Genomic DNA, 27,813 nt, shown 5'->3' on the forward strand with positions numbered 1-27,813 from the left:
CCTCAGCCACACTGAACCCACAGGCAGCTCCCGAGTGCGGGTTATGCAGCGCTGTCTTGGCACCGCTTCTCTTTCCTAGCCATCGCCTCTCCTCCCGCAGGCAGGCCGGCGCCTTCGCCCTCCTCCTGGCGGAACAGCCTCGCGGGGCAGCCGGCCGTGGCACCCCCGGGCAGCCGCCTCGCCTCGGCCGCGGGCTCGCCGTGCGGCGCCCGCTTCCCCGCCCGGCGCCGCCCTCCTTCCCTCTCTCGCCTTCCCTTGCAGGCGCCTCCCGCCTTCCTGCTCGAGCGGGCGAAGGAAGCAGCGCGCCAGTCGCCTCGCTGGAAAGGCTGCCCCCGGTTTCCGCCGCGATGCCGTCGCTCTCCGCGGGCGCCGGCCGCAGCGCGCTCTCCGTGGCCGCGCTGGCGCTGCTCGTGCTCGTGTGCCTGGGTCCCGGTGAGTGATTCGCTTGGCCTTGCATGAAGGGAGAGCGCGCGAGCAGGGCCCGGCCTGGGGGTGCCGCGCCTGTGCCGGGCAGGGTCGCCAGAATTGGCGCGGGTGCACCAGGCGTTTGCCTTGGCAGCTTGGAAGCCCGGGACAGGCAGCGCCAGCTTTCTCCCGCCGAAACTCCGCCGCGTCCAGCCAGCTTTCTCAGAGTGGGGAGGGCTCTGTAGCTGCACGCACACCCCTCTTGCTCGAAAGAAAATTTGCGTGGAGGTCTGCCTGTTTCCAGGAGGGATGCCAATTTCTTCCACCCCGCTCCTCCTCTGCAAGGTCTTTAACAGCTGCACAAGAAGCAGAAATGCTGGGAACAGCATCTGCTCTAAGAGGGGAAGTGCAGTGATGGGAAAGTTTCTCCTGTTGAATTTCCTTCCCTTCCCAAAGCCTTCAAAAGTTATAGGCACGTGCTACAGAGGACCAATTCGATCACCCAGACTTCGAAGATCTCTTATTCAAATACTGCCTTTTGAACAATGGTTTGCAAGGATAGAACCTAAGTAGAAATACTAAAATCCTCAAATATCTTAGGTTTTAGATTGTATTTTGGCCTTTAAGGTTTCAATGGAAGAAGGAAAAGCTGAAGTGAATGAAATTTTAAAGTCCATCTCTACTTTCTCCTATCAGTGCCACTATCAGTTGGTGATGCTTGTTGGTTTTCCTTGGTCTGTCTCAAGCACAAGCACAAAAGGGAGCCAGAGTGGTGTCGTCCTTAGACTGGGACTTGGGAGATCCAAGATCCGGTCCTCACTGGGCCAGGTTGCTCGCTGGGTAACCGAGCAGGTCACTGAGGCTCAGTCTAGCCTGATTTTATAGGGTTGCTGTGCAAGGGCAAAATGCAGAGGAGCACAATGGCTTCGTTCCTTGCAGGAAAATAGCTGAGTTATAAATACAATTAATAACTAAAAATAAATAACAAAATGGGTTTTGACTAGGCACAGATGCTGTGACAAAGAATGCTGCATTTATTCCGTATCTGGCCAACTGAACCTTGCTGGTTTTTGCTCCTTGAGTACTGCTAGCTTTCTGCTTTTTAAAAGTTGTCTAGCCATTTTTGGACACAGTGGTCTGCAGCACCAAGCATCCCATGGTGCGAATCTATATGAGATGTATATATGTGTACTATAGCTTCCAAGCAAGGGTGGTCAACATGTGGCCCTCCATACATTTTTGCTTGCATCTTTCATCATCTCTCATTATTGGCTCAGCTGGATCAGGGCTAAGGAGTGACTTGTAGGCCAAAACTCTGAAAGGGCAGCAGGTTAGCCATCCCCGCTTTAGAAGTGAGTGGGAAGAAGCCAATACCTTTCTATGTTGGAGTGCTGCCCTCCCCATCCCTCACTAAGGGCAGTTCAAGAATGAAGAAATGCAGAAATTCTCCAGCTCAACATTTTTCCTGCACAAAAACGAACAGTTAAGAAAAGCTTAACACATCCTTGGCAATTTAGGTGCCCCCTAACTTTCCTAGGCTGAAACTGCCATCTTTCCTGGTCGTTAGCCATGCTTGCTGGGACTGATGGGAGTTGTCATCCAAACCATGTTGGACAAGCCTGGCTTAACCTGTTGCAAGTTGTGCTTGTGATCCTTAGGCAGCTGTGCAAGACTTAGGAACGCTGTCTGCAACCAAGGCAAATCAAAGCAAACCATCCCTTGCCAATTGTAAAGTATGTCCATTTTCAACAGTGCGGAGAGCTGATAGCGTAGAATCTGCTACAAATAGTGCTTAGTTGATTAATACTGCAGAGATCAAAAGGTAAGATGTGTATTTATTAATTTTGAGATCCTGGCAGTTTCTAGTGTCCTGATTAGTACATAGCCACACTTCTTAAGGTGGCCACATGCTGACTAAGAGTCAGCTTTTAAAAGCTCTCGAGGTAGCAAAGGAATACGCAGCCCTTATGCCTCCAGCCCCCAAGCGCTGCCTGTCCCTTTGCTTGCCATATTTTAGCTTGTAACAAGTGGACCTTTACCTTTGCGCCCCCCCCCGCCATGTGTTCGTGAAGAGAGCCAGCTAAGGGGCTGGTGGAGGTAACCACCCCCAAAGCCAAAGCCAATTCCATTTCTGTTAATAACTTTTTCAAATGACAAAAGTTTGGCATTAATTCACTCAAATAAACTCTGGAAACGTATGTCCTTAAAACAAAAAACTTGCAGCATGAACAGACATTCTGCACGTGTGCCGTGTCATATGGGAACTCCAGCCACAAGTGTGCTTGTGCCAGAACGCCAGCTGTAGAAACAATGATGTGGTTGCTTTCCCACCCTGCCCCACCCCGGAGCGAGTCTCTCTGTCCTCGGGAAGGCACCAGCCTCTTAGCCATGGTGATAGCTTTTTTTCTTTTCTTTGTCTGAGATATGTTGTATAGGAAAGTCTTGGCGATCCTTCCCCTCCTAATTAAGGAACTTAGGTTTGGTTTGCCACTTCTGTTTTAAAAACATAGGCATAATCTCCATGTTGACATACAGCAGAGCTTGGAAAATCGGAAATACCGAGCTTTAAAGATATGCTTATTTAGAATGGCACCTTTAATTCTGAGTGTATTCACAGATACATTGACATGTGGAAATGTCCAGAGGTTGCCATTGTTTCACAGAGCACCAGGGAAAGAGTGGCACCCTTTACTGAGCTAAGCACAAGAAAAAGGACCCCTCTGCTTCCACTGCAGATCCATTTCTTCAAATGGATATAGGCATATTTCCTATTAATAGCATTTGTAGGCAACACTTTAAATTCAGCACACACATATTGACTTGTGTCATTTGATTTTGGATTCATCTAGGTGTCTCAAGGGGAAATAAGCTTAAGCTGATGCTTCAACAAAGAGAAGGTGAGTCTGCCCTGCCTCAGGTGCTATGTTTCCTTGTAGCCATCCCTTGGCACAAAATAAAACAGGTGAGAAAGTTCAGAACTCATATTCTGTGAATCTCTCGTGTCCTGTTACATCATCTGCTGCTTCTCCTCTGCAAAAGGATGTCAAGGACAAATTATATTCAAGAAAGTAAGTGTCTTGTGAAAGATGGGGGCAGTTAATCTTTCTTCCGCCTCCACAGCTCCTTGTGTTAGAGGTCCAGATACACATTTGAAGCATAAGCAACTGCTGTACTCCAGTCAGGGAGTGAAACTGGAATTGTAGGGGAAGAGGAATGTAAAGGGTGTCAGTGAAGCCTTCCTGTCAGAGAAGGGCTAAGCATGCACCGCATTCTGTCTCTCTCTCTCACACACACAAATCATTGCTTCTGTCTTGCAAATCCTGCTCTTCAACTTTTGACAGAAGTAGCTGTGACCACCAGGAACCTGGAATTAGGATGAAGGTATCTATTTCTTAGGAATGCAGGTGGCGCAGTGGTTTAAACTGCTGTGCTGCTGGGCTGGTTGATCGAAAGGTCGCTGGTTCGAATCTGCACAACGGGGTGAGTTCCTGTTGCTCCGTCCCAGCTCCTGCCAACCTTGCAGTTCGAAAGCACGCAAATGCAAGTAGATAAAAAGGTACCCCTTCGGTGGGCAGGTAACAGCGTTCCGTGCACTTTGGTGTTTAGTCATGCCGGCCACATGACCACGGAGACTGTCTGCGGACAAACGCTGGCTCCCTCGGTTAGGAAATGGAGATGAGCACCGCCCCCTAGAGTCAGGCATGACTGGACTTAATGTCAAGGGGAAACCTTTACCTTTATCTATTTCTTGTGTGTTTCACCTTGTATGTGTTTATTCATAGATCGGTTCTGTCTCTGTTTTGTAATAATCTGCAATTTTAAGAACTCCTCAATTGTTTTAATATGCATTCTTGAATGTATTTTCTCACAAACCACACATTTCTAAACTAATTTTATTTTAACATGTACATTTCTTTGCACCTTTTCGTATCTTTGTGAACTGATAACTACACCTGACAATTTGGAGGAATCCAAACTCCAAAGGCATCCGTGCTCTGATCTGTAAAGCAGGCCAAGAAATACAGAAGGGTTACATTGTTCAAAATGTAGACCAAACAAAATCTCCCAGAATTCCTAACTGGAATCTCTTATGCCGCCACAATATTCAAGGATAATTTGTAGTGATGGTGCAAGAGGAGGAATGGCCTGCTATATTCAGTTGTCACATATATTTCTTACCTCTTTTTGACACAAAAGGGGGAGTTAAGAACTACATTTGCATACACCTATGTGCACTCATGGACACTTTCCACTAATTCATGGTGGGATCCTAATCACGTTTAGGCAGAAAAAAGGATGAGAATTTTCCAAGCTGCCATACAGTCTCATGGTGTCAAATTACATAAAAGATCAACATACAAGGAGCCATGTTCAGTGCTGTCATAGTACTAGTATAAACCAGGGTTGGTACTCTGTCATTTGCATCTGCTAGATAAAGGGAAAAGTCCACAATTTTGGTGGCAAACCATTGCGTTTTTCTCTTTCCTAGCATTGTGAGGGCACTGGGTAATAGCCACTGGTGTTACCTTTTGACTTCCACATGTGTTATTTTTGTCAGTACTATTGTTATTATTGATATTTACCATTGCAAAATACTCTAGAGTGTTCAAAGTGCTTTTTACATCATTCCTATCAAGACCGGTCAATATTATTATTCAACAAAAGCGTACTATAGATTGCTTTGCAGAAAAGATTGGCACCTGCTGTGTTATTCAGTAAACCAGAGCACCTCCCTGCACAAGCACCTTAACAGGGCAATTACTGTTACGTAAATTCCTTTATGCAATCTTGCATGTGAGAAACACACGAAATAAGAAAAGATGGGAAATTGCCAGAATTAGGTCCAGGAACTGCTTTCTGTTGTCAGAATGGTTGCACAAAAGGTGCTTCTGCCTGATTTCTGGAGAGCATTCTGCATCACAGCTCAATCTATTCAGCAAAGTCTGTTGTGCAGCTATTTTTTTTGGGGGGGGAGGGGGAGATGACATATCCTGGAGAGTAGCTGGTGAGAAAGTGCTCTTTCATCAGCCCAAATGCACACATCTAAACTGACTTTAACCCCATAATAGGATAGTCAATTTTCCCTTTCACTTCTAATAAGGTGTTGGTAGGGAGCACATAGTCCTACAACGAACTTGGGATAAATCAATGGCCTAGTTAAAACATAATATTAAACCATAGTTAACCATTATATACACAAGTCTCTCCCCCAGCATGGTTGTGCTAAGACTGGAAACAGTGGCTTCTCTTTTGAACTAACCACAGTTTGTCATTATGCTCAACTGGAAACTGAGCTTGATTTAAACTATGATTTATCCAAATAAACCAGGATCATAATCCAGGATTGGAATTCTGCTTATTTGGACACCATATTGAAAACTAACCAGTTTTCCCCAGTTCAGAAATAGCAATCAAGTGTGGATGGTTGAAAAGAGAAGCAATTATTTCTTTTGCCACCTTGTGGCTTTTCCAGAGTAGGGGCAACTCTTGGGCAAGCAAGTCCAAAAATAATCGCATTAAACAGAACTATGGCTGAATACAGTCTGAATAGAGTCAATATGTACTCATTAAAGCAATTACCACCATGCACTCTATCTAGTGCTCCGATTTAATCTATTGTATTAATGCAGATTCTTCTATGAGGTTGCTTACAGTTGCATGATCGACTGGGATCCTTTCCCATATTCTCTGAGCTCTGGGAATATCACCTCATCTTTTATATTTGCACAAACTAGTTAATGCAGACTAAATATATTAGGTAAAGTTACTTTGAGACTTAGAAGTGGCATTAATATGTCCACTCTCAAAATACATTTTCTTAAGGGGGAAGCTCAACAGCACGTAAGAAGTAGCATACTCTTTCCGTATCTGTGCAGACTCTACAAAGAATGTGCTAGGAAACTAGTCCCTCTATATAATGAGTAAACTTGTTGCTTTTTCTTTCACAAAATCTGGAAGTGGAGTAGTAATCAAGCATGAAATAAGGTGTGATTTATGTACAGAATGTGCATTATAATTAGGGACCATGCCAAGCTGGTAGTAACAGTATTACCTTTTAATTGCAGTACTTTGTTCACATCTAACATTGACTCTATACTGTAGATAAGGAACGTCAAAAATTGTTCATTTAAGATTTCCCACCTTAAAATGCATCACTGTGAACTTGTAAAATGAGGCCCTCCGGATGTTGTTGGACTGTAACTCTCATCAGCCCTGGCCAGCCTTGTAAATAGTAACAGATGATGGAAGGTGCAGTTGAGCAACATCTGGAGAGCCACATATGCCCATGCTTGATCCAGAGTGAGCGTCTGGCGTTCACAGATCTTGTTTCCTTTCCTCTCCTTTCAGCCCCTGTTCCAGCTAAACCAGAGGTGTCTGTCAAAGAAGAGCGGGCCAAGCAATTTTTAAATACTCTGAAGCGCCAGAAACGCCAACTTTGGGATCGGAGTCAACCAGATGTACAGCAATGGTATCAACAGTTCCTTTACCTGGGCTTTGATGAAGCTGTGAGTGGCAACGTTTTCTGCTTAAAATTTTAAAGGGAGATTCAGCAATGCACTGGTGTATTCTCTCTAAAATAGTGATGAGACCACGAAGTGGGGTGTGTGTGGCATAGGGCTGGATCCATTCTTACTGTACTCCTGTTTAGGTTCTGTGAAACCAATGGGATTTAAGTTAGTCAATACCAACTAGTCCCTCAGATCACGTCTACTCTAAGCATACTAAGTCTGGATCCAATCTATGCTGGAAGGAAATTCTCTAGTGCTTAATTTAGGTTTAACAATATTGATTTCATTACCACAGGAATGGGGAATATGTACTAGCTATCAGAGGAATTGGTATTGAACGTGAACAACAAGGTGAACCGTGAAGTATTTTTTGAATAGTTGATAGGGCAGACCTATTGTGGTTATAACTAATATAGGAATCTGGTTTCACTCAAAGCTGTTTTGATCTTGGATATGTGATGGCTTCTGTTGAAAGATGGGAGGTCACACGTTACAGAAGGTCATATGGTTGGCAGCCTAACCTAGAAATATATTTCAGCTTTACAATTTTTAGAGGCATAGAGGGATCTGTGCTAACAAAGGTACCTTGCAGCCATGTCATACATGCCATGATATCTTATTGTAAGCAGTTCAATGGCACCATGTTATAGTTATGGCTCCAAAAAGAAACCTTGGATATGATGACAGCTCTGGTCAATTCCTCCTTTAGAATTCGAATTCCAATTGTGGGAGAAGTCATGGCATTAAGCCACTTTCAATCTATTATGTGCAAACCCCTCCTTTTGTTCAGGGTACACATGGTTTCTATGAACATAAGCAGAGTGACAATAGATTTCAGAAGATACTTAGACTCAGCAAAGCATTGCAAGGATAATTGAATGAGAACATAACAAGTGGCATTTAAGGTCAGTTCTATAGAAAGTTCAAGGCTAAACTGGCAGAACATGAAAATTAAAAATGAGTATAATGAGGCATGAAACATTATTATAAATTGGACTCAGTAAACAGAACAAGCCACACTAGCTCAAATGGGTTGAAGACAGATATGAATTGTGTGAGTTTAATATGTACAGGAAGTACATTAAAAGACCAGCAACCTGGAGTTTGAGTTGCCAGGTTCCTACTGACCATGAATTTTAATTATAAAATACCTAGTTTTGAACAAAAGACACTAAATGGCATCTGGTCAAGACATTTCAAAGAGAGAAAGCAACTTTCTTGGAATATATCTAGGGGAGAGAGAGAGATATCCAGATATAAATGAAATCTTAGATTTAGACTAGCCATCTAGTTAGCAATTTTCTTAAGAAAAGCAACAATTTAACTATTTCATGTACAGGCAGTAGGAAGTGAGAGACAACTCCCTTTTTTACCACATGGGCATTTCATCTCTCAGTCTCCCTTTGCAGAAGCAACGTGGCCATTATATAGACATTAGGTGCAATTTCATCTTGGGACCAAACTGAGAAATTACCGCAATGACTTTAAAACAAGCCAGGATTAAGCCATTATAGTTTCCTGCTTTGAATATAACAGGAAGCTGCAGTTAACAGCTGCAACCTGGTTTGGTTTCCCTACTCACACAAAAGGGAGAAATGAAGCAGTTCCATGCAGCTACATGGGGTGTTTGCATATCACTTATCAAGCAGAGATTGGATCATTTAGACATGCCAACTGAGTAACATCCCATGGCTGTTACATGATTTGGTCACAAGGCCAGCTAGATCAGAAATCTCACAAAAATTAAGTGATAATTTACACTTAACTTCAGTCTCACATATAAAACCATACATTAAAAGTATACATAAAATTAGGTAGGTTACAGAAGAAAACCCAAGAAAACCACTGAAGAATATGTCATAAATAATAAAACTTATTAAAATTCTAATCAGTTAAAATTTACAAAAGCACTAAGCAAACTTCAAGGGAATATTGTGCATGCTTTCCTGACAGTAGAATGCAGTGAGATTGAACTTTTGTAAAGTGAAAAAGCCCCATGGAAGAAACGAAGTAGTGCAATCAGATTCCTTTACCTAGAAAGTACATACAAATAAGTATGGAGAAAACACACAGAAGGTTTGTCAGAACTGGAAATGAAGTCTGAATTTTATAAAGCTACAAAGTCCAAGGTATGATATGAAGCAAAGTTCCGCAACTTCTTTTCCTCCATCCTTTTCCTCCAAGTTGAAACGGAGCTGAGTAACTTGTTGAAACAAAGCCTCCTTGCTTTTTATGTATAGGAATGTTCAAATATCCATTCAGCACAAAGTGATGAAAACCAGAAAATTCTTCTTTAACATGAATATTGCACAAGTGCAAAATGTGCATTCCATAGCCATGTGGAATGTCTGTGTGCAGATGTGTCTTCACAGTGGGCACTGCCTGATAGGCCATGGGCTGTATTTTCAAACAAATGGCAATAAGCTATTGTAGGGGCTTTAAAAAATCTTTAAGTTCTAATTGGCTGTCTCCTGTCAAGTAACTAGAAGACCAATATCCTGTGTTATACATAAAAGAGTTGTGTAGATAAGCATGATTTCTCCTCACATTCCTCTTCTACTGGAGGTTGGACCACTGTCATGGCTGGACTAAATTAAGGCGTAGCTCGAGCCACGATGAGTATACTTGGGAAATTTAATGTGGGGGATTTGCATTGTCTTCCATGTTGCAGTGCCAGGGCCAATAATGATAACCACCATCTCACCTGGACTTTCCTGAGTCCCACTGCCATCCCCTGCCTTGGTCTCCTATGGATAATGATACAACTGCTGGCCAGGGTCCGGTGGAAGGTAGAGGCGATTTAGTAGCTTAAGTCTTCACAAGTTTTCTGGTCAGGTTGCTCTACCCGACACCATTGGCTTTCACAGGGATTAGATTATATATCCCCACCTGAACACAGTATAGATGAGATACATGATGCTTACTGTCCATTGAAGTCAGCCCTTTGGCTGAAGAAAAACATGAATTAGTGAACAATATACATGGAAAGGGGGAAAAAAGGCTCCAAGGATAAATGTTATTGTTCTTACAGCTGTTGTCATGGAAAGGATGTCGCTTTCAGCTCATGTCTGCCACTTCTTTTTTTCCCTATATGCAGAAATTTGAAGATGATGTCTCCTATTGGTCAAATCTAGGCCGTAGTGGCCATGAATATTATGGTGGGTATTACCATCACCATTATGATGAAGATGCACCCATTGGGCCAAGGAATCCTCACACCTTCAGGCACGGAGCGAGCGTCAACTATGATGATTATTAAGCTTTTGTCCTGTCTAGTAGCAGCAGGTAGATTGATAACCCCTAATATACCTATATTCTTTTCAGTTTTAACTAGTTTGTTAAAAAAATAAGGAAATGGTTGTTAAAAATGTTTTTATAGCCACTCAGTAGCACACAGTGTATAAGTGTTAGAATTAAAGCTTCTTGATAAACATTTTCATCAAAGTAGTGGAAAAAATAATTCAAAACTATTACCTCATGGAAGACTAACTCGAGCCTTCGTATTGGTTACAGCAGACATTCCTGTATGAAATAAGTTTTCTACTAAAGTCTTCTACATACCAAAAAACCCCAAACTAACAAAACAATCCTAACCCAAACCACAAACAATCTAGAAGGAGAACCTGTGATATGATGTCGGGCTGTAAACTCTGGGTTTTTTTTTAAACCATGGTTTGCTAGACCCCAGAACAATGATCATGCCACCAGGCTATAAAGACAGCAAGAAAGAGCAATGCGTCATTACTATATTACTATTACTATATTACCATTCCTTAAAAAGGTACCTGTTGTCATACAGTATTGCAAAGACATTTCGGATATAGGGAGGGGCTGGGTGAAGGAACAAACAGACATCCTCAGGACTGCAAAAACAAACTAGCTTGTTTGATTGCCTGCTAGACTCTAAACAGGGTAACAAACCATGGGGTTGCATTACGTGCAAGCCAGGTCAGTGGCTCATTAACTGCAGAGACTTTGCGAGCGTATAGCATTAGTCCCCCACTGCATCATTCCCCTTTATCAGGAGAGGGGACAAGGCCACCAGCAAAACATGGTTCCAGTGCAGACGGCCTTCAAGCACAGTCCTTCAACCAGGCAGTTTGTTGTTCCTGAGCATTCCAGTGGCAACTGCCATTCTCCTCCTGTTGCAGAAACAGTGCTGCAAGGACAGGCTCTATAAATCCGTTCTCTCGGCATGGAAAACTACCTCCAGAGATGCCACAGTTTTGCCGTGTTTCATGTTTATGGTAGTTGTGAGCATAAATCCCCTGCTACTTTAGTTCTGCATCAGGACAGGCAAGAAGCCCAAAGCTGGACAAGCAGCTCCGTGACTACAATAATTTCATCTGAGCAAATGTATTTCATATTAAAGGCTAAAAGAGTTCCGGTTGCTTAGTAAGGTCCAAAACCATTTCCATTATTTTATATAGAAGAGTTTTATAGCGGTGTTGCACTTGTGTAATTAAATTAGATCAATCAAGATTGTTATTATTATTATTTATTATTATTATATTTCTATACTGCTCTTAGCCAAAGCTCTCTGGGCGGTTTACAACAATAATCATAGTGCCAAACACTCAGGTCACCCATCCAGATTCTAACCAGGCCTGATCCTACATAGCTTCCAAAATTAAGCAGGATAAAGTACTTCAGGCTATATGGAAACTTAGAGGAGAATTTGCTGGAAAAAAGCAATACAGTTTCATACGTGTTGGTTACAATTAACAACAAGATAAGGGATAGGTCATTGTTTAACAGTTCTATGAGATTTAGGTCCATGGGAATATCTTTTACTCTATTATATTCAGTGAGAAGTACTCTTTTTAAAAATTTACTGTTTGAAAGAATCAGTTGCTCAAAAAGAAAGAATCCCAAGATGAATCAATATGCACGAGAGCACAAACAAATCACTATGGAATTTTTACTTACTGAAAGTTTCAATATTTTATTAAAATAGCATATTCAGCCACTGGTAACCAATAATACATTAACTTCTGCCCCAGAGTATGCACAACACAGTAGTGATTTAAAATAGCATTTATCCATGATAGTCAGTGAAAATAGTTTCAAATTCAAGTGTGCAACTAGAACTAAACTTTTGAAAAAACTGATTAAAAAAGAATACATAAAGCTCTCATACAGAATTTGTATACTCCTATAATACTAAATGCCAGTGTTTGTCACATGACAATACTGCTAACTTTTTTCTTTATGCATAGTATCTCTTATTTAAAGTACCCACTTTATAAATAAATTGGCATTTCCCCATCTTATCTGCAGCTTCACAAAGAAACCAGTAAATAAAACTGTCAAGGACAGTCACAACAAAATGATCTCACAGCAAGATATAAAACTTGAAGATACTAAAAAAAGGATGCTTCTATTTTACATAAAAAGACAGATTTAAAAAGTGCAAGGCAAAGATTGCAGTTTTCTTATTTAGGCACATCCACTTCTTTAAAGCAAGCTTCAGGGTGAAATTCCAGTTTTTTTTCTTCATGATACCTGTTTCTGAAGTCTTTTTCAAAAAGACAAATTAACATCTTCTCAAATGCAATGCAATGAATTTTATTTCCTGTCCAGTAGAGTTTTTAGTTATGTCTGGTTCTTCCTTTTTTTATCCTGGCAGGTTTTGGTTTGGGAATATATTGATTGTTTGCTTGATACTCCAGTTCTTTCCGAAAGTAATGAATTGCTTTATTTAAGCCTTCTTCCAGTGGGACCTGTTTCCAACGAGAAACAATACTGCAAATGAACCTGCTCATTGCTTTCCTGGACCTCTGGTGGTCCAGCTCTTCACCACTGTCATAATCTTTACACAAAAGAAGTTACATCTTGTTCTTCCTCTTCCACATTCGCAGCAAAAGATTTGAACAGGGAGAATCCTGACTCTCCCCTCCTAGTGCAATGTTTCCTTTGCACCATCTAAAACAGCGCTGCAAAGGAAAACTGAACAATATCTCTGTAATCACACGTTTTTCCTCATCCTCTCTTACTGGCCGAAAGGGTGGGGATGGGTGGGGGTTCGTCTTATAAATGCAACACTCTAGTTTGCGGTTTCTAATACATTTTACTGCAGCCCGTTCTGAAGAGGCACCAATCCATGCTAGTGCAGTGAGTGTTGCAGGAGGATGCTGTGAAGTTGTCAGGTTGCAGTCTTCCTTGCATGCTGTTGCCAGAGCCCGGCAGCTGCCTCCAGCAGCTTTACAGGAATTTTTAAAGCTAACCTGTTATCCCAAATTTCTTTCTGAAGGGCCTGGAAAAGATTCAGGTGGCATAACATGCCTAGTGACCTTTGAGAATGCGACTGTCTCCACCTTTCCAGGTCTCTCTATCACTCCCAGCCTGCACTACAACCTTCCTCTTTACTTCTGGTTCATTCCTGTCTCCTATGTCATAAGGCACATGGACCAAGAAGAATGAGCCCCACACCCCACCGAAGGGGCTTCCAAACACACTAATCTACTTAGTGGAACGAGGATGGGGGGAATTGCTTATCCTTTCCAAGTAACTTTCTTCTGTTTGCTCCAGGACCTTCCAACTCTTATATACAAAATTTGGGATCTATACACAAGTCAGTGAAATCAGCTCAATCCCTTACATGAAAATCATATATGCACAAGCGGAGTACAGAACTCAGTGGGAATTACTTCCAAGTGACATGCATAGACATACCATTAATTTCACTGCCACACGCAACTGATAATATCTAAAGTAGAATACAAAATTTCTTGCACATGCACAAGATTATACAAACTCACAGGGAAAAAGAGACACATATTTGTACACACTGCTCACTCCTTTGTGGAAAGAACAGTTGATGTGTGTTTATGCTGGACTTACATCAATGGGTTCCATCTAGGAAGGCCCTTCTGCCAGCAGACCTGGCAGATCAAATTTTCCCTTCTTCAAATCTGCACCTGAGGTTTCTGTGCCTCTCCAAAGTATATCTGGAGGTATTCATGGCCATCAGGGCAATGGAGGGAAAGGAAACTCTGACTGCCTAGGAAAAAGTCTGCATGGAACAATAAATTTAGCCAAATGACAAGTCCTTACACACCTGTGCCTGAGCTCCATTTAATTCAGTGGGACTTAGGACTGCACGGTTAGATTAAAGCCATGAAAGACATTTATGAAAGTAAATATCTGGCCTGAGTATTAGTCGCACACCTCATTCCTATTAAACATTTATGTCCATCCAACCAAAGTGCAGAAGCTACACTCGCTTCTATGGACAGGTGAGACTGACACAGGGATGATTTCAGATCTGCTTGCGGCAACTTGAGGCATTCTTTTTTGTTTTTCAAAGAGTAGTGCTACTGCTTGGAAACAGTCACTAAGGTCTCAAGGCCAGGCCTTTCAATTCCTTCCAAAAGGAAGAAACAACCATTAGTCTGATGTTCTGTGACATACTGATCCATAATAAGCATGTTTTAGTAGGAGTGGAGTTGTTCCTCATGTAAAATAGTTGTGCACGATCCCCTTAAGAGCCTTTGTTAAATGACTTGGCTCTTAGGAAGCTTTGCTGACTTGTATGGCATTTAACTAGTCTTGCTTCTCCTATAAAAGCAAATATAAATATTGTGCTCATTTTCCATTAGCAGCCTTATTGACTTTTTAAAGTAACTTTCCCCAATACCCCAAAAGGAAATAAGTATAACACAGGAGAAACGTCATTAGATTTGCTTGCATAGCAAGTAATACCGAGAAAAAGCTAGTGAACGTTCCAAAGAGAAATGGAGGAAGACCAACTATGAGATGGATTTATTCTAATAAAAGAATCCAAAGCCTCAAGTTTACAAGAACTTGGCAGGGCTGTCAAGGATGGGCCTTTCTGGAGGGGTTTCATTCCTAGCAAATCAGAGATGACTAGATGGAACATAACAATGGTTGCATTTTGCAAATATTCAAATTGCAGAATAGTTATTCTGGGGTACCTACCACAGGTTCCCAACCAAGGAGTAACTTGGCTTTCTTGATGTCTGGCTTCCTTTTCTGAGGGTCATCTTGAGCTTCAGACAGAAACTGGATTTCACTTCCACTGCCTAGAAAATAAAAACAAGCACTACATAGTTATGGGTGTTGTTGGTAACACGTTTGTGCTGGAAGTATTACTTACAAGTGAAAACAGGCAATTTCCCTTCCAGTTTGCACACATTCCAAGACTGGAATATGTCTGGAATATGTTCCAAGATATCAAAGGTTCCACAACAACACTGCTTCCCTAAAATACAATGTACACCATTGACAAACCACCAAAGCCTAGTGGAATTTAATGTGGGCCAAGCTTCTAGCACATTGTTAAACAGAAGTGCTGTTTTGTGGGTGTGTCCACCTTCCTCATCCCTCACAAGTGCTTCCATTTTTAATTTTTTTAAATCAGAGTTAGCGTTACAGCTCTTACCACAGTGCCAAATCAGATTTTGCAAACACGGGATGCATACAATTGCATATATGTGTCATACGTACATTTTGCTAAAAAAGTAATTATGCATCATACTTACCAACAAGCTTTTTAATTAACTGGGCAAATTCTAGAATAGAGTGTTCTTCTGGGTTCCCCTAAAACAAAAGAGGTACTAATAAAATGATAAAGAAAAGCTTATTTTGCAATAAGGTAACTAGAAGGATAATAAAGACTTGGATTCCAACTTCTGGTTCATAAATACACTTCTGCCTTTCCATTCTCTCAGCCTTGAGAAGAGAAGACTGAGCGGGACAAGATATCTCTGTATAAGTACCTCAAAGGCTCTCACAAAGAAGGTCAAGATCTCTTCTTGTTGATGCCAGAATAATCATAGTCAAGGAATAATCAAGTCAAGTTGTGACAACCCAGTTTCAGGCTAGATGTCAGGAAAAGTTTCCTCACTGTCAGAAAATATGACAGTGAAACCAGCTGTCTAGAGGGGTGGTGGGCTCTCCCACACTTGAGACATTAAAAAAGACAGTCATCTGAGTGGGATGATGCAACTTGGTGTCCTGCAACAACAGGGGGTTGGACCTGATGGCCTTCATGGCCCCTTCCAACTGTAGTATTCTGTGATTCTCTCCCAGCAAATATGGACTTCAGAATTAGAAACTCTGAAAAACAATAAGGCTGCAGCAGGAAGGAAGGATTGTCAGAAGAGTGGTGATACTCCTCCCCCCCATGAAGGAAGCACTCACAAGTCACTCCCCTTACAGTCCAACCTAAATCAATAAACATTACATCTTCAAGCTACCTTTCGATACCAACAAGTCATATTTACAAACATAAGAGTCAACACCTTAGGGCAGTGGTGGCAAACCTATGGCTCATGTGCCGCTGTGGGCACTTGGAACCCTCTCTGTTGGCACGCCAGCCAAGTAGCCCCAGCAGCCAAGCATTGGGTAACAGCGTACACAGGGGCCATGCGCATGCTCGGAAAAGAGGAGTGGCACTAGGTGATGACATCACAAGCCGCGACTCATTAGCTGTGACTCGTCCGAGCTTTCACATGGCCGGTCAGTGCGCTGCCAAGGATATACATGTATTTGCTCTGACTGGGTGTGAGTTGTTTTTTCTAAACTAAAATCTCAGTTTTCAGGTTTTATTGCAGTGTTGGACTTTGTGATAAATAAGTGGGTTTTGGGTTGCAGTTTGGGCATTCAGTTTCTATAAGGTTTGCCATCACTGGGTTAGGGTTAGAACAACGAGGTGTCCTGGCATGATTTTGATGGCTGGAATGTGTTCAGAATGGGCAGAAATGATGAGCTGTGCAGGAAAAGCTACTCAAGGAAGGCTTTTTCAAAACTGCCCTCTTTTCAATGGAACTTTACCCCTATATTAGGGTCGGGGGAGTGCGCCAGGAATGGTTAGGCCATTGGTTGCGAACCTTTAGCACATGTGCCACACCAGGCATGCAGAGCCCTCTCTGGCAGCTTGTGAGCCAAACCATCTCAGCATTGCCCCAGCAGCTGAGCTTTGGGTAACAGCATGCATAGGGGCCATGCGCCTGCTCCGAAAGGAGTAGCCGTGCCAGGTGATGATGTCATGAGCTGTGACTCATTAGCTGCCACTCGTCCAAGCTTTTGCAAGGCCAGTCAGTGCGCTGCCAAGGATATATATATATATATATTTGCTTAGACTGCCTGTGAGGTGTTTTTTCTAAACTAAAACCTCTGTTTTTAGGTTTTATTGCAGTGTTGGCACTTTGCGATAAATAAGTGGGTTTTGGGTTGCAGTTTTGGCACTTCGTCTCTAAAAGGTTCGCTATCACTGCCTTAGGGTATTTTCTGTTTTAGTAACACAATCAGGGGAGGTGAACCTTATTTTGGCAAAGAAACCCTAAATAGTTTATTGTAACAATCTACAAAAGCAGACCACTGGAAGGAACTGACGTCATCAGTTTTGGCCTACAAATGCTTTCCACACAAGCAGAAGGCAAGAAGTCATTAGACCTCTCATGCTGGCCATCCTTTGTGTTTCTTTTCCTCCTGTTATGCACATGCCTAGAAGAAAAGTAAAGCAATAGCTTTCACGCCTACATAGTACAAGGAGGTTCTGAATAATATTTTGGCTCCCTATAACTTCATGTACAGATCATACATCAAGAAGATGGCTAGAAGCAAACTGCCTGCTTACCAAGTTAACAGGACTGCTTACGTTGCTGTTCATTAAGGCCACCAATCCATTTACAAGGTCACTAAAAAAAAAAGGAAACGCAGCTTGAATATAATCATTTCTCCATACATTTGCTGCCTGACCCAGAACAGATTGCAATTCCCAGTAGTCTAGTGATATCTATAATTTAAGTGTAATCACTAAAAGCTGGCAAACCACAGCACCTTACAGCAGAATACATAGCTGGATAGAGTATTGTATTACTGCCTTTACTGTCAATGGGTCAAACAGGATATATCCTTCCAGTGCACTGAAAGACGCATGTAATCAGCTGTCAATCTGCCAGAACTGGATGATGGGGAACATGAATCTTTATTGAAAGCTGTTTCACTTAGGACGAGGAGTTGATAGCAGGGACGAACCCAGAAAAACAAAATTAGCATTCACCCCTCTTAAGGAGTTTGCTGTTCAATTAGTCTAGGAGGACAAGTTTTAGTAAAACTGTTCTTAGCACAATGGCATTCCCTCTCTTTCTCACACTAAATTTTGGAGGTGAGCATGGCATGTCGCAGTTGCAGGAGGGTAGATCCCTGGAGCCCAGTACTGTTGCTCTCTCTAAAAGCCTGCTCATCTTCGCCTTCATCTTCCCAGTCAAACTGCTGTTTCTGCCAGGGAACAGCAACTTCATGCAGTCATTAAAGCCTCCAGGAGAGCAAGCTTATTCAGCTGCAGCTGCAAGTATGTCAGCAGCACCACAAAGACTAACCATTTTATTGTGCCTTTTGGTTGGCTAGAGCTTACTTCCATTAGCAATGCAATCAAGCCCTCTTTTCCTTTCCAAATGCAAACTGCACATCCAGACTGTAAACAGAAGGTGGCAGCAATGGATTGAGACAAAAAGAAGTTCTAACTTTACCACGGGTGGCAGCAGTGCCATCCCTTCCAAATCTAGAAACATCATAAATGGCTTTTGAAAACCTGCACCTTGGATTTTAAGATTTCAGATAAGCTAGTTACTACTGAGCCACTTAATGTTCCACTTTGGGAAAACAGAGCAGCAGACACAATGGTTTCACACGGATAATAAAGCATGGTAAGCTGTGTATATCATGATTGCATACCATGGTAAGCAGTGGGCAAGTAGGAAAATACTGAAAGAAGACTTGAAAATAACACTGCATAGGATGTACTTCCAATGGAAGCACCCTGGGCCAGCTTCAATGCAACAAGGCCCATAATGAAGGGCACCTATACGAAGCATTCAGCATTATAGTCACAAAGCTCCTACAATCTGTGCAAGCAAAATAACGTCAAGGATTGCTACCATGACCATTATACAGACATATGATCTAACTTAAGAGGTGTGATGTCCAGAGTAAAGGGAACCTAGATGCATGTACGGCTTTTCAGTGGCAGATGCCATTATATGCCTTAAATTGCTCAGGGAAGTGCAAGAGTAGTGATTCTTGGATAAAAGTTACTCACTCATAGACAGCTTTTAAATACCGTTTTTTGGTTTGTTAATGTAAAACTACCAGTAAGAAACTTCATCTGCACCATGATGCTGCTGTACATACGATTCAAACTTTTCAAAGGTCCATTTACAAGCCTGGATACTTGAGTACCTGTGCCAGCCATATGCATGGCTGTTCCATCCAGGAAGTGGAATGTGTGTCTGTGTCTGGCAGCAGATCATACACTCTGCATGCAGAAGGGGCCTGCCATCTCTTAGCTTAAGCATCTGAGATGCTGAATACCTGCCCAACACTCTGGAGTGCTGTGCCAGTCAGAGCAGACCGAGCAAGATAGAACCGTGGTTTGACGTGCTCCAAGGCAGGCTCCTCAGCTTGACTGGATAAAAAAATAATTCTAAATCAGCAGAAGTTCCTGGCTTCCAAGTGCGGAAGCATTCAGAATGATGGTTTCCTGTGGCCCTCAGCACTCTCTTTTCTGACTTCCGTCTTAGTGGGATACAGCTTGCCATGCTGACAGCAGCCAGAACTAGAAGGAGGAATACTTATGAAGTAATCCCTGTCCACATTTCTCCTAATATATGGTTTCAGATTAACCAATTTTGTTTCTAGAACAAAGCCCATGCATTGGCGAGGCACCACTCCTGTTTCTCATGTCCAGACTTTGCTCACATTGCCATAATTGAGCAATTTTAGGCTATTTCCTGTCATTTCCCTTCTTAAAAACTACTGATGTAAGCAGCAAATGTGCTCACAGATTAAAAATCATAGCACAAGAGTGTGCTGTCTGTTGAGATGTTTGAAAGTACTACCCACATATCAGTAGCTTCTAAAAAGGGAAGGGGAGACACAAAACAAAAAGCCACAAAACTGAATACAAGCAAATGCAGACTAACTTCATGAAAATCTGAAGGCAAAGTGGAAAAGAACAAGAGGTGGTGAACCTGTGAAGCAAGCAGCTCAGTAAAATTGGAATCGGTTAATTCGGATTCAGTAAAATCAGTTAATTCTGACAACGTTTCACATGCACTGAGTTGTCAAGCTTACAGCAAAAGAAGAAATGTCTGTAAGAATGCCTGCTCCCATCTCTGAAACAAACTTTTATTGATCCTAAGTATAAAAAGACACGTTAGAGGAGCAGTGCTTTTGCACCAGCCAGCCCCCAATGTTCAGAGCGACGCCAAGCCCTTTTGCTTTTGTGAGCCACCGTATCTGCTTCAACAGGGACCTCACTCCAGGTCCCACCAAGGGAAATTATTCCTTCTTTGCAAAAATAGTTAAATACAACAAAGAGGCACTAACTTGGAATATGAAAAGTTATTATTATCCAACAAAAACGTACTCTTTTCGTACATGATCCAAAAAAGCTGAGAAATATTATCCTAAGCAAACTGGGTTGCAAATAAAGGACGTCAAATAGCAAATTAATGAAAAGAGGTGAAAAGCTTTCTACCATCACTACTATATGGCCAGTATTAAAATATGCTCTTCCCCCAAACCTCATGCAGCACTTCACGTTTATTTTATCATTTTCTTCTGAAGTACATGAAAAGAATATACCTGACATACTGGAATGCTCTGGTTTGAGTGCCAGGCCCATATACCTAGGTGGGGAAAATATGATCAGCATTATTGATGTACAATAAGCTAAGCAACACATTAATGATGTCTCTCTCATGATTTCAAGTTCATTTGCCAGAATGTGTTCAAAGCAAAATTAGTCCTGGTTTCCTTAATAGGTAATAGGTTTGTAATAGGTTATCTGTGACTAGATGCACATGAAAGTGGGGCCTGTATCCCTCAACATCATATCAGCATTTCTCACCAGGAGCTCAGGGTGACACACGTGGGCTTTGTAGGCAGTCTTGCACCAACTTTTTGCTTATCCATACATTTTTCTTTGCTGCATGAATTTCTTCTGACAAGACGCCCAGGATTTTTAACACACCGCCTTCCAAAGAGGCTTATTTCCTTCTTTCTTTAACGATTCTGTTGTAGTTCATAGCTAATGGAACTACTTGAATTGTTTTGCAAGTGGTGAGAAAGAATCCTCGACAAAGAAAACACTCAGAGTCATCCCTAGTGCCCTTCCTGAAGAATCTGCACACTTTCTTTTCCTGCTGCACAGTGAGAGATCGGGCATAGCATTGTGTACCCTAGCAACAGTCTAGCCAACACACAGGCGACAAGAAGTCTGCTGGCACACAGTCCTTTGCCCAAAATTCTGCAAGATGAATCTCTTGGGATTTTATTGTTCTTCAAAATGAGTGCCATGCATCAAAACACCCTTGTGTGAGTGAGAAGCCTTCCGGAAAGAGGTTTATTATTATCTTACAATATATTGCAGCTCTGCCTAGTTAATATGAATTATTAACAACAAAAAGATGCTATTTTAATCTTTAAAATGCAACAGGTCCTTTTTAAATTTCTTATTTTTATAGCATTTACTAGTGTAAGGATGATAGCTGAAGCTATCAGACTGTCTGGTCCCCCCAGAGGCACCTCAAGACCAGTTCTCACATATACGTTGACTTTGTTCAAGTGATGAATGAATGTGTGAATAGATAAAGCATCACAGATGTGACTGCAATGTTAACCAATGTCAAGCTACCCTTCAGTTGGTTGAGAATATCAGCCGATTGCAAGTGATGCCCATGCAATCTGTCCTCTGCGGAAGACAACTTCCCTTATCTTCAAGGCCTATTTTAATTCCTGCTCCCAGATCAAATACATTATGTGACTCAATGCAAAATGGAATGCTTTGTGCAAATATCAAATTGGCTAGTCATGGAAGACAGATTTTTATTTTATTTCTTCATTTGTGTCTCTGGAAAAAGAAGCCTCAGTAAATTCAGTAAGGCTACAATTTGATCAAGTGGGCCTTCTGAACGCAATGGGACTTATTTCTGAGAAATAAAACACAGGATTGCACTGTCAACATAAGTGAAACCTTGAACTGACCCATTGCCCAATGCATCAGTTTAGCTATAAGTTTCAGCACCGTTTTATCAGAAGGTCTTGAAATTCTCTCTGCACAGCTGTTGAGGCCCCATCGGTGCGGGTGTTCAAAGACAGGCTGGACATGCACATGGTGGGCATGTCATGAGCGGAGCCGGGGGTCAGACTAGATGGCCCGGGAGACCAGTTCTCTTTCTATGTTTCTGAGTTCATGAGTCATGGCCTTCCAACTCCAGAGTTTATACTCATAAACTTAACCGTTCCTACAATGGATGTTTCAGAACAGGCTTCGGTCAAAGCTGTTACTTGTGACTTCTCTGCCTGTTAAATAGTAGTGAAGTGCAGAAAGGTGAATACATACGGTTAAGGGTTCTCCCTGAAGAGCCTGCAGGATAAAGTTACTGACGACTCTGCCATCGTTCATGTGCATTCGCGGGCCAAAAGTATTGAATATTCTTGCAACCCTTACTTCGACACCTTCCTGAAAGCATTAGGAAACACTTTTTAATTTTTTTAAAAAACAGCCTACTCAATAAAATTCTTCCTTCCAGAAAAGTTGTCCCTTTGACGGATGATAATTGATAAGGCAAAGGCTGCTTGCAGGAATGGGCAGAAGAATTTAGTATTCTAATACCGTGTTTGGATCTTTATGGAATTGAGCCACAAAGAGAAACCATTTAATATAACATGGCTGTTTGGGGCTGTGCTGTCCAATGTCAGATCTGCTGCCTAGAGCATTACTGTCCGCAGAATTTTGCCCTCTGAGCTCTTTTGGGTATACAAAATAATAATCAGTTCTGTCCCAGCTTCTCCATACTGAAACTAAGAAGTTTCTGCATATCATAAATCAACTGGGATCTCAACATTGCAAACAAGCAAGCAGAACTGATACTGTGGGGTTTAGCTGCGGATACTCTACATAAGCTCCATAAAGAGCATTCCAACAGCGCTATCTCCTAGGAGGTTTCCATGGAAGAAGCTGTTGCCAAAGTCAATCCCAACAACTCGGATTTTCAGCAGGGTTGAAGGAATGTTTACAAGCAGGTATGCTGCTCTCTTGTAGAGCATTCCAAACAGGCCACAGAAGGATCTGAGGCAACCTGATATGCGGGCAGATTAAAAGGCCAGCTTTTGCTTGGCTCCAGAGGAACTGCTTCATGAAGCCTGTGTGACGTAGCACAGTGTAATACTTGGATTAGGGGTACCCAGGCCCAAACCCCCAGTAAGCCAGGAAACACACTGCATGTCCTAACAGCGTAACAGCTGTGCCTGATTAGGACCGAGTCTGCCATTCTCTTCCCACAGTCATCAAACAGATGAAACACCTATCATTCAATTTATAACCCGCCCTTCTGCTAAATAATATTCATAATCATAGTCTGTAATAAGACTACTGTTGAACCTGTTCCACTTACTTTCGTTGCAATCAAATTTATAATATGCTCCAATCCAGATTTCCCCAACCTGGTCCCTCTGCAGATGTGCCAGACTTCCATCATCCTCAGTCTACGTGGACCATGGTAAGATAAAGTAGGAGTGTGAGCCCAAACATCTGGAGAGCACCAGGTTAGGGAAGGCTCTCACACCTCATCACAAAAGGTGTTGTGTTTGTCTTGAAGCAAGCCTTCAGGGGCACTTCAGACTCCCCACGATAAAGTGTTTGAGCCTAGAAATGTTGGCAAACGTGTCCCCCTCAGATATCCTCTGCAACTAGGTCACTTCTTCCAGCAATATTTAAAAATACAGATTTGACATTATCTTTTTTAAAAATGCACTTCCCTAGCAGCTCACCAAGAAAGTCAAGAGGATGCGAGGGCGGATTCCACATTAACATGCAAATGTGGGCTTAATTAATGTATTCCTGTTCTCACAAGAACATTGCTCCTTCCTAAGCAAAGCGGCTGGTGGGGAAATGCACCAGCTGCTCCAGACCTCAGTGGAAACAAAGGCAGATGCCTCCTTTGCCTCACTGTTCAGCAGTTTGTCCAACTGCAAGCCTTCCCCTTGTTATTTAGGGAACTGAACAGGCCATGCAGGTCTGAAGAAAAGAGATGAAGGGGAAGGGTTCCCTACCACCTCATCATTCTTGCTGATTAAAAATCCCAGGTCTAAGAACTAATACTTGTATGTAGTTAAGTTTTGCACAGAATTCCTCCAGAATTTTCTCACAGAGAAAAGGAAGTCCTGTTGTTGGTGGCATTAACTGTGCTGGACAAACGAGAAAGGAAAAAGAATAAAAGATCCTCCCCTGTTGTGAAATGTCAAGTCCCGCGAGCAAATTTCAGCCTCCTGCAAAATGCACCATTTCAGGTCCCTCTACATTTGACCCCAAAGTTGTCCTGGGAAATTCTCAGCTCAGCCCAGTAGACGTTACCCTGTATGCCCCCAGGGACAGCCCCTAAAGGTCCTGGTATGTTTATATTATGTGTCAAGACCTAGAGCTTTGCAGCATGGGGTCTGCTGACTTAGAAAGGCTACAATTATGCAAGGCAGCTAAGAAATGGCTTAAATGAATGAACGGATAATCACATTCATTCCTCAAGTTCTGGATATTTATCACAGCTAGGAAAATGCACTCCCCCGAAAGGTTTGCCTGGCGCCAAGCCTATGTTCTTTTCGGCGCCAGGTCAAAACCTTTTTATTCAATCGTTATTCTAAAAAATAGTATTATAATGGTTTTAACAGTTGATTTTGATTTAATTTATCTTACTGGTTATATGTTACTACATTGGTATGGATTTTTATTGTATTCTGATTTTAATGAGTGTAAGCCATCCTGAGAGGTCATACATAAAGGATGGCATATAAAACTAAGGAAGGAAGGAAGGAAGGAAGGAAGGAAGGAAGGAAGGAAGGAAGGAAGGAAAAAGGCAAGCAGGCAGGCAGGCAGGCAGGCTGCCATCAATACCTGCTTCATGTAGGCATAGCACATGGTTTCAGCAACTCTCTTCCCTTCATCGTAGCATGCTCTAGGTCCTATGGGGTTTACATGACCCCAGTAATCTTCATTTTGTGGGTGGACTTCAGGATCTTAAGAGAAAGAAAAAAGAAAGCTGTCATGAGTTGTTCACTCTATCCAGTATCAAAGCAAGGATTAATGTTAATTTACTCTCTTTAGAACAGTGGCTAAGCTAAATATGCTCTTAATTTGCTTTTTGCTGCGAAAGCTGCAATTTGAGGGACGCAACCCCTTCTCACCATAAAGCCTTAATCCTGAGTTTGCAGCCACTGTTTTGCCAAGTGTTAAAGCTTCTTTGCAGAAATGCCCGAGTTTTATTTCTCCTTGTGTGATCCCAGTCAATCCAGGACCATATATGTCACGATACGACACTGATGTGAGGCCGCATAGACAAATCTGATTATTCACTGGCAAAAGATGCCCATATAAAGGTCAAAGCTTCGTATACTATTCACGTGGCTCAACTAAAATTAGTTAGGCTCAGTTAAGTGTTCCTTTAAAACACTGAAGAAGAGGCAAAAGGTGAGCCAAGTGGAGGCAATGATACCAGGGCTGGCAAGAACAAGAAGAGAAGGAAATTTCCTGTTACAGGGGATAAAAACAGAGGTATGTCAGGATGACCTGCAGACTCCTCAGGGATGCTCTCTCCCTGGAGGACAGGTCGGTGATATAACTGAAAGATTGCCAAGGCTCATACAGCCCGTGTGAGAACAAACAACACTGCTGAGCAGAGCTTTGAAAAAAATCACATCAGACCTTGAAGCTTTAGGGAGGAAAGTCCCAGGTCACAGTAAGCAAAGCACAATTATATGTTTAAGGGTGATCAAAACATAGTTATTTATGAGTAAAAAGAAAATAGTACTGGAGAAGGGATCAATCCCTTTGTGTTGAGAAGTCACAACATCTATAGCTCTCATTCATGGAAAATGATGGCCCCAGAAATTTAAAAGGAACAGTGCCAGTAAGACACTTGATTGTAAGCATGAGGAAGCAAGGTGGTGTAGTGGTTAGAGTGTTGGACTGGCACTCCCATGATCCAGCTTCTAGTCATGGCCATGAAGCTCACTGGGTCAGGTTTTCAGCCTGACCTAGCTCACGGGGTCGTTGCAGTGAGGATAAAACAGAGAGGAGAACTTTGTAAGCTGCACTGGGTCCTTTCAAGCAGAAGAAGATGGGAGAAAGGCACACAGGATGATGCAACATATACGGAAGAGCTGTGGACACCTGCTTCGCTTGGAAGCATTCTGGCATGCCTACGCCCCGCAGAGCTTCTCAAGCAGCAAAACATGGTTCCCAGATCCGCCGCTGCCAACATAGAAAGCCAAGTTCCTTTCTTACCTCCGTACACTTCTGAGGTCGATGCAAGAAGCAGCCGTGCACCAACGCGTTTTGCTAAGCCTTAAACAAAAGAAAAGCGAAATTCATTGGAAAGGAAATGGCAGGTGCTTATTTTCTTGACTTGATTTGATCAACACTGTAGCTAGAGCTCCACACATTTCCCCCTCTGATCCAGGGGACAAAAGTTATCCTCCTGAGATATATGTGCTTATAAGCAGGGTTTTACTTTCTCCAAAGTGGAAACAAAAAGCATCCTCTTTTTCTTCTGCTACTGAAGCAAATATCCAAAGCATGGATAAGAGAAATTAGATTTTTTTCTAGGATTAAAAAAATCCTGCTACTCTGTTAGGAACTGCAAGTACCCATAATAGTTAACAGTGTGTCCATACATATATATATCAGGTTACTGATTAAATGTTGAAAATCCAAATTACAACAATATGACAGGAATTTAAGGACAGCCTATATGCTTAACTGAGTATCCAGCAACGGACAACAGGCCACCTCTTTACCTGTTCTGTGCAGTTCCATGCTACAGATTTGCATACATACCCAGACATTCTGGACCCGTGGGCACACCTGGGAATTTAGGGGACTGCAGCACATAGCCTCCACTGCTGATGTAACTAGTCGCGGTTAGACCTGATGGCCTTCAGTGGTCCTTCCAGCTCCACTATTCTATGATTCTAGTTCCACAAGGGCTGTTGTGTAGGGTTGGGAGAGGGGTAAAGAAGAACAAGCAAGGACTGGAGGCAGCACGAGAAAGAGGTGAGTGGCAGAGAGAGAGCCAGTCTGGGCGCTAAGAATGCAGAGAAAGAAGAGAGCTGGGGACAGGGATCGGAGAGGAAAGGCAAGTGAAGAAGGTGGGGCTGAAGAGAGAGAGAGAGAGAACACAAGGGGAAAGGTCTGTGGAGACACGGGTCATTGGCTGGGGCCAGGAAGCAACTCTTTCCTTCTTTCCCTGATCACCAAACAGCTGATATGAGGCAGGTTCAGGGACAGGGAGGAGAACTTGGCACCCAAACATTTTCCATCCTTTCTAAAATTGAAAATAACTTTTTCCAAAGGAGTAGGGAGCTTCATGAGCTACAGTTTCCTGAAGGTGCAGGGAAGGCTGATGTGGACAGTCTGCAAATTTAGATTTGTCTGGAATTACTGTCACTTGGTCATTTATTTACTAAACATGGTCACTTATTTTTGATAGAATTTTAACACCCCATTTGTATGCCCTGGAAGCTCTATTGCGCACTTATCCTGAACATCGTGTACTGTTAAATTTCCACTGCTGTCTGTGTCAAGCAACCACAAAGCATGTCTCATCCCAGTATTTCTTCATTCTTTCCCATCATACCGCTCCACAGTCTTAGTCATGGACTGAAGTGGCTTGCAAGAGGTACTTTTGATAACAGCATCAAATTCAGACATTCGAATGGCATGGAAAGGGACCTGGACACACATGAAAACAGCTGCCTGGGGACAGCTGGAAGCACTTGCGGGGACAAATATATACAGCATGACTGTCCCCAGTGCTACTGCATGAACATCAGCCGGAAAGTACCGGGGATGGTTTAAGTTGGAGTCCTGCCCTGA

General features: G+C 42.4%; 2 protein-coding genes across 2 annotated transcripts in view; one reads left to right on the top strand and one right to left on the bottom strand.

Annotated features, from left to right (window-relative positions):
- The first annotated feature begins 303 nt into the window (after nt 1-303).
- Nucleotides 304-10,347, top strand: ECRG4 (ECRG4 augurin precursor). Its single transcript, XM_044429188.1, has 4 exons — nt 304-432; nt 3,255-3,302; nt 6,754-6,911; nt 10,012-10,347. Exons 1-4 carry the CDS (start codon nt 348-350, stop codon nt 10,171-10,173), a joined length of 453 nt encoding a protein of 150 aa, XP_044285123.1. The 5' UTR covers nt 304-347; the 3' UTR covers nt 10,174-10,347.
- A 1,496-nt stretch (nt 10,348-11,843) lies between these two features.
- The window catches only part of UXS1 (UDP-glucuronate decarboxylase 1), a 49,199-nt gene continuing 33,229 nt past the window's right edge, over nt 11,844-27,813 (bottom strand). Inside the window, exons 8-15 of the mRNA XM_044428780.1 lie at nt 26,224-26,283; nt 24,835-24,956; nt 22,288-22,407; nt 20,529-20,572; nt 17,518-17,578; nt 15,419-15,476; nt 14,856-14,959; nt 11,844-12,637 (exon numbers count right to left, since the gene is read on the bottom strand). Coding sequence (XP_044284715.1) covers nt 12,506-12,637; nt 14,856-14,959; nt 15,419-15,476; nt 17,518-17,578; nt 20,529-20,572; nt 22,288-22,407; nt 24,835-24,956; nt 26,224-26,283 — 701 coding nt within the window. The 3' untranslated portion in view covers nt 11,844-12,505. The remainder of the gene's footprint in view (nt 12,638-14,855; nt 14,960-15,418; nt 15,477-17,517; nt 17,579-20,528; nt 20,573-22,287; nt 22,408-24,834; nt 24,957-26,223; nt 26,284-27,813) is intronic.

The sequence above is a fragment of the Varanus komodoensis genome, unplaced genomic scaffold (assembly GCF_004798865.1).
Source record: "Varanus komodoensis strain SLA01 unplaced genomic scaffold, ASM479886v1 scaffold2, whole genome shotgun sequence".
NCBI lineage: Eukaryota > Metazoa > Chordata > Lepidosauria > Squamata > Varanidae > Varanus > Varanus komodoensis.

Bases quoted from the DNA above. Each gene is read 5' to 3' on its own strand.
- ECRG4 (XM_044429188.1), top strand. From the start codon at position 348: ATGCCGTCGCTCTCCGCGGGCGCCGGCCGCAGCGCGCTCTCCGTGGCC. The intron at 433-3,254 runs GTGAGTGATTCG...GGATTCATCTAG, and splicing joins GCTCGTGTGCCTGGGTCCCG to GTGTCTCAAGGGGAAATAAG. The intron at 6,912-10,011 runs GTGAGTGGCAAC...CCCTATATGCAG, and splicing joins ACCTGGGCTTTGATGAAGCT to AAATTTGAAGATGATGTCTC.